The 10,929-nt window shown below is 40.7% G+C and overlaps 1 protein-coding gene across 1 annotated transcript; it reads left to right on the top strand.

The window, feature by feature from the left end:
* The first annotated feature begins 4,114 nt into the window (after positions 1–4,114).
* Positions 4,115–9,636, top strand: LOC120835783 (keratin, type II cytoskeletal 8). Its single transcript, XM_040204994.2, has 9 exons — positions 4,115–4,647; positions 6,203–6,411; positions 7,363–7,423; positions 7,558–7,653; positions 7,790–7,954; positions 8,082–8,207; positions 8,325–8,545; positions 8,663–8,703; positions 8,909–9,636. Exons 1-9 carry the CDS (start codon positions 4,204–4,206, stop codon positions 9,202–9,204), a joined length of 1,659 nt encoding a protein of 552 aa, XP_040060928.2. The 5' UTR covers positions 4,115–4,203; the 3' UTR covers positions 9,205–9,636.
* The last annotated feature ends 1,293 nt before the right edge of the window (positions 9,637–10,929 follow it).

Genomic DNA, 10,929 nt, shown 5'->3' on the forward strand with positions numbered 1-10,929 from the left:
CTGGGGAATCTGGCAGAGGCTCAAACACCCTCCTAAGCTTCATACAACCTAGTTCTTTTCTTTCTTGATCTTACCTCACCTTCATGGTTGATCAAGTTTCAATGTTTCTCACAATACACTCTGGCCCCTTGCTTTTAGCAGAACTTAATAAGGAAGGGGGAAAAACAGCATAAAAAGAGTGGCAAAGCAAGAAAAAAGCAAAGGAAAGACAGATGTGTCCGGCCTGTGACGAGGAGAGGCAGATATAAAGAGGAACGATGAACCGAATCAGCGTGACTCACACCTCATGACAGTGTCTCCACTGTCGTGTTTGTTTGAATGTCTGTTGGCAACACGCTACTCCCTCCTGGCTTAACCAATCTGTTGTGTAACATATCTAGCATATTAGATATTTGTATACTGCTTACACCATGTGTCTGTGTAACAATTTCTTTCTTATTTCTACATGAATGACAACTCTCCACATGCAACAGTCAGATCTGAATTGCACAAATTCAAAAGAGGAAAAGAGGAGAAACCAGAGTGTATGAGTCACACTAACGCACAGCAGGAAAGTGGAAACTATGACAGGAGTTTATGTGCTTCACAAATCTTGGTCTCAGTCTCAGATTATTGCTGCTGTTTAACACTGCCTTGAACAACCTTTTCTTCCCTTCTTCTTTGGTTTACTTCGCCATGCTGCGGTGCAGAGTGAGAGCTCCCAGATGCTTATATAGTCCCAAAAACATATTTGCATAGATGCATATGCATATTTATGCATATGTTATATATATTTCAGATTTATAAAGGAATGCGGACATGCACAAAGATGTGAAATTGTCTTACACACTCCATTTCTTATACAGTATCCTTCACTCCCCTCCCCATCACTTTCTTTTACTTACAAAGGTGATTAAAAGGCTCCTCAAAAGTATGTTAGTTCATCATTTGAAATGGATATATTACAGTTTAAAGACCAGGATCATCAACAAATCAAAGTGTAGGGGGGACACATCGGAGGTTAGTGAAATGTGTCGACTAAGAGACATTTTCTCTGTGGGATGTCATGTCCATTTGTAGCACATAGAGATGTCACACGAAGACATAAAAAGAGCACCGAACTGAACCGAACTGTTAGAGGTGAGTCACTCTTTGATTTCTCATATGGGCACAAATGAGTAGTTCAATTTCGAGAAGGAGATGATGTATTTTATGAATTGTAAAAATTGAGGTAGGTTGCTTGCTTTACTCAGGTGTTTCCATTTATGTCCCTTTTCTTCTATTCCACTTTTATTCTATGTTTATTTAAACTGTAGTTACTTTGTGTATTCACATTAATATGCAAAATACCATCAAATAATACTTTAGATTAGGAAAGAATGTCTCAATGCAAAGTAGTTGAGATTTTACTTTTACACTGTGGTACAATTTTACTCCAGCAGAAACAACGATTAAAATGTAAAGTAATATCCACATTCTTTTTAAATGTAAACTGTAGCAGATTTCTCCATCAATCATTGAAGTCAGTCATTTCATCTAAAGAGACCAAGTATGTCCGATGCAAATTTGTTGTTCATCCATTCAAAGCTTTCTTGAGTTTTCCATCCGGATCCAGTTGGTGAACAGACGTGCAAACATTGCCTGCCTGCCTGCATATTCTGACTTTGGAATGGTTAACTAATCAGCCACACCCGTCACATGGATCGAGTTACAGGCACCAGGTCATACCACATGATCAATGAGCAACAGTGATGCTACCATGTGACCAAATGCTGCCACACCTCCTGTCTGTAATTCCTGGGTTTAAAGTGAACACTTCCATCCCTCAGTCATAAGGGGGCATGCGTCCCATGGCAAACAATCCAAGTGCAAGAATAGCACATAAATTCATAGAACGGGATGTTCTGTTTCTCTCTGACTTGTTACAATTAGTACATGTGTGCTTCCATTGTTGAACTCCATGCACCATGAGGTGGTGCACATTTCCTTCATGTCCATGCTGTAGGATTTTCTGTTTGAACAAGCATCACGGGGCCAGGCAAGCCATTTTATAACTGATTTGACTGATAGTTCCTTACTGCACAATCTCTAGTCAAGTCTGTGATTTAAAGGAACTAACAAAGAAAACATTTAAAGACATTTAAACTTTTGAAGTACTTGTCTGTGTCTTTGTTTTTAGCTCCTCCTTCTCTAAGCTCTACCTTCTCCTCATTTCCAGCCCTTATCTTGAGTCTAATTTTGTATATTTTATATTGCTTACAAAGCACTCGGTACACAAAGTTCAATTAAACTATTTTACTGGAAAGAAGCATGCAGGAGTGATGTCGTTGGCTTGAATACAACCTCCAGCTTGCTTAAGATTGCTGTGCACCATCCCGGTTCATTCTCACAGATTCGTTTACTAATTGTCTTCTCATACCCCTACTTACTCATTTTTTCCCGCACACCTCCTCTGTGTCTTATAGCATGTACGTGTTTCTTTCAGCACATTCCTGACTTGGTGTGTCACATAGCAGCTTTGTACAAACCAAAACATCATTGGCCTCTTCAGAGACAGATCATTTCCCTTCTTACTTTCTTCTTGCAAAATTAATGAGCATATCTGGAGGAGTGAGATTCAGTCAAATTATGTTTATGTAATCAAAAGTGAAATAAATACATTACTTGGTGCCTTTGTCCGAGGCCTAGGAAACAATAAGAAGTGGTAGACTCGTAGGTCTGTGTTTGCTTCCAAGTTCAGCACAGCAGCTCCATTGTGAAAAGTCACGTAACTTTTTGAAACAAGCCTAGTGAAACATGCGTTTTTTGGATTGGTCCAAAGCCTGAAAGTCCCTCTCAGGATGTTAAGTAACAAATTCCACCATATATGCATACTTTGTAGAAATGTGACTGTTAAATAGGTAAAGTCTTTTCAGAACTATATTGAAAAATAAAAAACAAAGAAGAGGTTTGGTGAAAATGTTCATTGAGGGATTTATTCCAGTCATACAAACTGCTCAGAAAAGATTATGAGTCATAAATCTGCTGCATGACACATTAATCATGATTTCCTCAAAATTTGAGTTTATGTTTTAAATTAAACTGTAATGAAAGTGTTTTGATCATTAATATATGCAACCATGGAAACTGAGATCTACAAAATCTATAATCAAGACGATCTACCTATCTACCTATCTATCTATCTATCTATCTATCTATCTATCTATCTATCTATCTATCTATCTATCCATCCATCCATCCATCCATCCATCTTTCTAGCTGTCCAACTATACCGTATCTAACTATTTTTATGGTAGGTTTTATGGGCAGTTAAAGGCTGCATAAAACTAAGGTGGAGTTCAGAATTAAAGAAAAAGACAAACTTTGTTTACTCTTCCCCTAGCGATATGGGAGGAATGTTTACTGTGTGTGCATAGCCTGTCCACTGATCACAGATGATAATGGAAACATTGAGCTGCACCTTAGTTGTGCAACATGAAGACTTTTACAGTAACAAAGGCCTTTTTGCCTTTGATGTTTGAGATACCTCTTGAGGTACCTCTTAACATCTTTACATTTAACCTTTTGCTCAAAAAAAAACTTTACACATTTGCTAGTGGAACATATTCAGTAGTTCAGTGGCTAGTGGAACATATTCAGAACTTGGGTTCTCCCACTGTTCTGAGACATACAGTCATATAGCTCACAAAGCACATCACACTGGGCGCCCACTATTTACTTTGCAATCTCACACATCTACGAGAACCATTGTAAAGTAGAAGAGAGGGTCATAAAACGATGTGCTTGCTCATTATACCCCATACATTAGATTCTGTATTCTGAGTTTGTGGTTGTGTGAGGCTTGGTACGGATGACACAACTAAGATGTAGAGTTCAGTGTAGTACAATGTTCTAAATGCAAAATAAGTAAGTATTTGCTACTATGATGTAAAGCACTGTTATATTTTCATTATAGACATAAAAATATTTTATAGATACTGCCACTTACTATTATGTAATTATTGTACTCCTTCCAACACACAGTAAACAAGATTTTTTTTCCTGACATTCCGCCATCCTTCACTCCCCTGCTGAGGACACCAGCCAATCAAACCTCAGCTGGGTCCCTCCCCTGCTCTAATAAATAGCACTGGGGATCTGGGAGGGTGTATCTGCTTGCTCCCCTTCTCTCTGCAGAGTCTCTCCTCTCAAACCACCTCATTGCTTCAGACTTCCTCCTCGACCATGTCTACCAGAGCCATGAAGACCACCACCTTCTCCAATGTATCCTCCTCCAGGGGCCCGTCTCAGGGCTTCAGCAGCCGCTCCTGTTCCGGCTATGGTGGACAGAGTGGTGGCAGGCAGAGCTACGCTGTCCGCAGCTCCTATGGGGGATTGGGCAGCAGTGGCACTTCTGTGGGCAATGGGGGGGTTAAATTGGCCAGTGGGTATATTGGCGGTGGGTCTGGACAAAGAGGAGGTGGGCTAGAGTTTAGCTATGGGGGCTTTGGTGGCGGAATGGGTGGCATGGCCAATGAAATGATGAATCCCATCACTGCGGTGACAGTGAACAAGAGCCTGCTGGCTCCCCTGAACCTGGAGATTGACCCCACCATCCAGGTGGTCCGCACCCAGGAGAAGGAGCAGATCAAGACCCTCAACAACCGCTTTGCTTCCTTCATTGACAAGGTCAGTCACCTCAGGACTGAGATGAGATGTTACACCATTGTCTTAGTAGGACGTTGTGTCTCTTTTTTGCCTATTTCGGCAATTGGCAGTTTTGACAATTTTGACAATGCAGAAAAACTGCATTAGCAAAATTTCAATAATAGTGACAATTGGCAGATGTAGTATGTCCTTTTATTTTACTACTTGGATAAAGCTGTTTAATTTCACACGGAGCAGAAAAAAATCCTCAAACTGTTTTTTCAAGTTGTGAAATACAAGCAAAAATAGATAAAGGTGAAAGAAGACTGATTTCACAGAGTAATCCTTGGGAAAACTGTAAAAAAATAGCCATACTCAGTGATACTGTGGAAAATACTGGCTACTGTTTTGAGTAATGGCTTCACTTCCATATGTTAGAAGACGATCAACCTGAAAACATAATGCATTGGGCTGGGATGAAGTGAAGAACACTTTTTGCTTGAAGGGGTGCATTCCAATATGCTGCAGAAGTAGATTTGGTGGTCCTGAAAGTAGTGCATCTTCAAAGCCGCTTATCCTTCATACAGGGTTACTTTGCAAAATCATTGTTCTTTTTTGTTGTGATATTTTAAAATTACAATAATTTAATAAATAAAGCCTGAACAACATTTACAGTAGAAAAGATACAGGGTGTGGTTGAGCGGAAAAGCTTACTGAGTGGAATATATCACTCTAATAAAACATTTCATCAGAACCATATCAGTTATCTGAATAATACCCACTTTATGAGGATGCATAAGTTAAAGCAATGTTATTGTCAGCAGCATAAAGCATTGCTATGCCCTCACTATAAAAATAGAGTACATAGTACATATGATTATAGTAATCTGAATATTGTTTTCTATCAGACAGAAGTGTGGACTCTCAACCACCTGAGCCTGATCAGATTCTTATCTAATCACCCACTGTCCGATTCTTTAGAAGTGGCCTCTGCAGCAATGTAGCATAGAGGTTAATCTGTAAATCACACTGAAACTAATTCCGTAGATCGTTAAACAAAGCTTGAATCATGATTTGGCACGCTCCGTCATCATGTTGGCCGAAGGGTAGCACGACCCCACCCTGCAATAAATGCTCAATAGAAGAGTTGTAAATGGGAACCTGGGAGACACAGTATCTCGTTGTGTCAAAAAGTGGCTTTATGGGTGAGAAATGAATGAGGAGTAATTGAAGTGACATTTAGAGACAATGCAAGGCAATTCAAAGTGTTTCACGTAAAACCATTCAAATATATGGCGGAAGAAGTGCAGTTAATGAAACCCCCCCAGCAAAAAGCATACACTTCATCCTTGAATTCGGACTTGAAATGTGTTTGAGCCAGTAATCCATTGACATTTTTAAAGTAATGTTTACTTTCTCTTTACATGCATTATATATTTTTTATACACCACACACACAAATACACACACACACATGCACAGACAAACACAAACATAAATATACACATGATGGGCCACGAAATATTAAACCATCAAGACTGTAATTTTCTGAATACTTACCTCTTCTTTATTGTTAATTTCTACTTGTTTGTTTGCAGGTACGCTTTCTAGAACAGCAGAACAAAATGCTGGAGACCAAGTGGAAACTTGTGCAGGAACAGACCACGTCTCGCTCAAACATCGATGCCATGTTTGAAGCCTACATTGCCAACTTGCGTAAGCAGCTAGACAACTTAGGTCACGAAAAAGTCAAACTCGAGTCCGACCTGCATCATATGACGGGCATGGTGGAGGACTTCAAAAACAGGTGGGTGTAGTAGAAGTTTCGTTGTTCAGTATGTTAATGTGGCTATAATCAATATTTTTAGAAATTGATTAAATGAATATACTTCTACATTCAAAGTAGATTCTTGTTGTGACAGACTCTGCTGTTCACCCTCAGCTCTCATTTGTGACATATTCAAACTGCACAGTTTCAATGTTCACTCCCACTTTTCAATTGCAGCAGGTAGATGTTTTCAACAAACAACTATCTGTAAATTTACTTTAGTTCTAGCATAGGCTAGTCTAGTTTATGCTTCTGCGTTTTCAGAGAGACGCAAGGACACGCCCCTTGCGTGCGTCGACCAATTTTTCTAGGCTTGCAACCCAACATTTGCAAGCCTAGAAAACTATAAGGACGCGCGGATGGCCCCTGATTTATGGAGGGAGATCTCCACAAACGAGGGGAACAAAGTTGTGGACGAAAATACGGGACAAATGTGTCCACGATGAAAAGCAGCAGTGGCGATGCACGGGGCAATAAAGTCTATGATAAATAAATAAACCAACCAACAACTTCCAAACACAAAGACGTCTCTAGGTCGTCTTCAACAAAAACACGTTACTCCACCTGATGTTCTGGAGGTGAATTGCTCTGCAACACACGCAAGTCTTTTAGAACCATGAATTGAAATGAGTGCGTCGACACAACGTTGTGTAAAGATGCAGACGCAGAAGCATGCACCAGTGTTTAAGTGGGACATTGGGATTGGCCCTCTGTGTTTACAGCTTGTTTAGCCACCCCTAAATGATTAGGGGTTGCTTAAATAAGTAAATGCACATTCGGATAAAAAAAATATTCATCTGTTGGCGTAAACATAGAGTTCTGGATCTGGATCAGATGAGAGGAAAGATTAGAACACACATACATACAATTACAGTTCTCTCTGATTGAAAAGCTTATCTTAAAGTAAGTAAAATTATCTTTTTTCTTTAGGTATGAGGATGAGATCAACAAGCGCAACGAGTGTGAGAACAACTTTGTCCTACTAAAGAAGGTCAGTTTATGTCGAATATATTTTTGATCTTCAACCTGTAATACGCCTTAGAGCAGAATGAGCCCACAATGGTCATTTGTACCTTGAGCCCGGGGCAACAATGAATATCCTCAGTGTTGCCTTTTCCTGTGCAGGACAGTGATGCAGCCTACATGATGAAAGTGGAGCTGGAATCCAAAATGGATGGGCTCTCTGATGAGATTGAGTTCCTGAGGCAGATTTTTGATACAGTAATTACCGTATTCTACTTTTCAATGGCACAAAAACAAATGAGTTATTTAGCCGTAGTTCACCTTAAAACAATGAGCATGTTGTCTCATGTTGTTGTTTTTTCCTATGCTTGTGTTTTTTAATTATCCTGTGTAGGAAATCCAGGAGCTGCAAAGCCAGATCAAGGACACATCGGTTGTGGTGGAGATGGACAACAGCCGTAACCTTGACATGGATGCCATCGTTGCAGAAGTGCGTGCGCAGTATGAAGACATCGCTAACCGTAGCAGAGCCGAAGCTGAGTCATGGTACCAGACCAAGGTGAGATCACTGCTTCTTATGTAAAATTAACGTTGTGCTAAGAATGTGGAGGAAATCAAACATCGTCAACTAAACATTACCTGGTGAATTTTGATGTGTCAGTCTGACTTGTCTTTGTCTGTACCAGTATGCAGAGATGCAGCAGTCAGCCGGTCAATACGGTAATGATCTGAAGTCAACCAAAGCTGAAATCGCTGACATGAACCGCAGGATAATGAGGCTGCAGTCTGAAATTGAAATGGTTAAATCACAGGTGAGCGCTATACATTTTGTTTCCGTTTTATGATATTCATGCACATTTTTACTGGTTTTATCAGGACTATAGGATGTTTGTATTACAGTTCACACTACCTCTTCTCCTCTGCTCAAGCGAAACAATTTAGAAGCTCAAATTGCAGAGGCTGAGGAGCGTGGTGAGCTGGCAGTTAAGGACGCTAAACTCCGCATCAGAGACCTGGAAGAAGCGCTCCAGAGAGCCAAGCAGGACATGACCCTTCAAGTCCGCCAGTACCAGGAACTAATGAATGTCAAGCTGGCTCTGGACATAGAGATTGCCACCTACAGGAAGCTGCTGGAAGGAGAGGAGTACAGGTAGGATGTTGCTATGAAAGCAGCAGTGGGGGTGATGAGAAATGTCTTTCTGCATGAAAATCTTTGTGTATATCTCATGATATTCACAGATCTTTTTTTTTTCTTGGCAACTGGCAGGTTGGCAACTGGAATAAAGACCAATATATCCAAGCAGACTTGTAAGTTTTTGTTCTAACTAACTTGGTGCAAATATTTAATGTGGTTTGTCCATGTTAGAGTCTAAAAATCCCTAAAATTTCCCTTCAATTATCCCATAATTTAAGTCACAATAGACGTCTTCATCCAAATATCTCCTCTTTTACCTCCCTTTCCGCTAAAACGTATGTCTGTGTTAATTATTTATTTTTTCTTTTTGATATGCAGCTTTGAACTACAATGCCTATGGCCTGGAGAGCTCCCGAACACCTTCCTACGTCAGCTGCTCCTTCGGTGGAGTCAAGCCCAGCAGCGGTTCGGTCGATGCCCTTGATGGAGCAACAGTGAAGAGCACCACAGTCACCAAGACAGAAACCATGGTGGTCAAGACCGAGGAGAAGAAGGAGGAGGAGAAGGAGGAGGGAGAGGAGGGAGAGAAGCAGCAGGTAGCAAGCGAGGAGCCAGCAGCCGTGGAGAGCATGGAGGAGGAGGAGCGGGTGGAGGCTGAAGCTGTGGCTAAGTGACCCAGACACTTAGCTTATCATTCAGTTCATTACGGATGTGCCTTCATGAAATAATGTTTCTTCTGGAAGCCAGAATCCTTAATATCCTTAATGAAGAGGTGACAATGGATGAGTCTTGCAGGTTTCTGTAAATTCTTTACAGTCAACTTTCTCAGTCAGCTTCTCAGTGCTCTCGTTCAGAGAACACTGCACCACTCTTGTTTAGTCAGCAAGTGACACTATTGTATCTGCTTTGCTCTGCTGCTCTATCATTTTGGTTGGGTGACTCACAGCAGTGAAAAAAAGCTTCGGCATGCTGAACTTGTTATGCTAATCCCGCAGTTCTTTGCATTTCAAAATCTTTCACAAAAAACTTCACGACTTCTGGTTGGCAAAAGACATTGTTTGGTGCACGTGGAGTCCTGTTTGATCCGCAATAAAAACTTTATTTCACATGATCTCCTTGTGGGTTTTGTTGGATTGCAATTTTCCATCCAAGTTTGATGTAGATGCACTTCTGTGAAAACTCTTTAAATTATTTTTTAAAAACACAACAAACATCACAAAATTATGAACATTTTACCAAAAATATCAAAATGAACATTCAAAGATACAATGTAAGACAGTGTGTTGGCAAAAATTTGAAACGGAAATTTGAAATTGTCCTGAAGGGACTTTTCAGGTGTGTTTATACACACACACACACACACAGTAAGTTTCAACAGCATTCAAAAACTAAACTAAACTAGATATTTTAACATTTTTTTGTCGAGTGCCAGCCTGTGTCTGTCCGGGTATGGCCAAACCACCTTTAGCCCTTTCTGTAAAAAAGTATGGATCTTAAGGTCAAACAAAGCACATGCAAAGTAAAGAAAATCTAACATGCTGTCAATTTCAAATACGGCAATAGTTTTATCAACGAATGCAACATAGCAATTTATGCAACATGTGAGAGTCTGTCTGTGTGTGTGTACTAAAGTAGCAAGTCATTCATCTGAAGTCAAAGTTATTTTCCTCACTCAGCAAATGATCGCCTAAGAGGTCTTTGCAGCCCTGGAAGAACAGGTTTCAACATGAATTCTTAGTGGTGGTGCCACACCCAAGACTACACAACCGGTCATTAAGTTTAAAAGAAAACTGCACAGATCCCACACACTCTTTATGGGGAACTGTGGCTGCTGACTTACACTGAGGCCAAATGGAAATGTTTCAGGTTTGATGCTTGATTAATATTTTGCATGAACATAATGTCACAGAATAAAGTCTTGAAACACAAGCTGCATGAGGCCACCTAAGATGAAAAAACACCTCTAGTATCTTCGTGCTTAAAATAATGTGCTCAAAACAACAATAATGAGCGAGAGATGGTGCAACCCCAACCATGTGTGTGTGAAGGAACGCTTCTGTAGCCCGAACATCAAACTGTTAGGTGTGGGGATGCGTCCTTATTATCTGCCGAGGGAGTTCACGTCCGCCATCATCATCATCACAGTGTACGTTCCTCCATCAGCTGACGCTGAGGCAGCAGTAGACACCATACACTCCACTGTGTCCAAACTACAGACCCAGCATCCCGGTGCATTTTGGGCCGTTACAGGAGACTTTAACCACATCACTCTGGATAAAGCTCTGCCAACTCTGCACCAGTATGTTGACTGCCCCACACGGAACAATAAAACTCTGGACTTGCTGTATGCTAATGCCATGGATGCATACAGTGCTACCGCCCTTCCCCCGCTTGGCAGG

Source organism: Gasterosteus aculeatus, chromosome 17 (assembly GCF_964276395.1).
Source record: "Gasterosteus aculeatus chromosome 17, fGasAcu3.hap1.1, whole genome shotgun sequence".
NCBI classification, from domain to species: Eukaryota; Metazoa; Chordata; class Actinopteri; order Perciformes; family Gasterosteidae; genus Gasterosteus; species Gasterosteus aculeatus.

Excerpts from the sequence above, each read along its gene's own strand:
- LOC120835783 (XM_040204994.2), top strand. The coding sequence starts at position 4,204 with ATGTCTACCAGAGCCATGAAGACCACCACCTTCTCCAATGTATCCTCC. Across the intron at positions 7,424-7,557 it reads ACTTTGTCCTACTAAAGAAG|GACAGTGATGCAGCCTACAT; the intron begins GTCAGTTTATGT and ends TTTCCTGTGCAG. Across the intron at positions 8,208-8,324 it reads TTGAAATGGTTAAATCACAG|CGAAACAATTTAGAAGCTCA; the intron begins GTGAGCGCTATA and ends CCTCTGCTCAAG.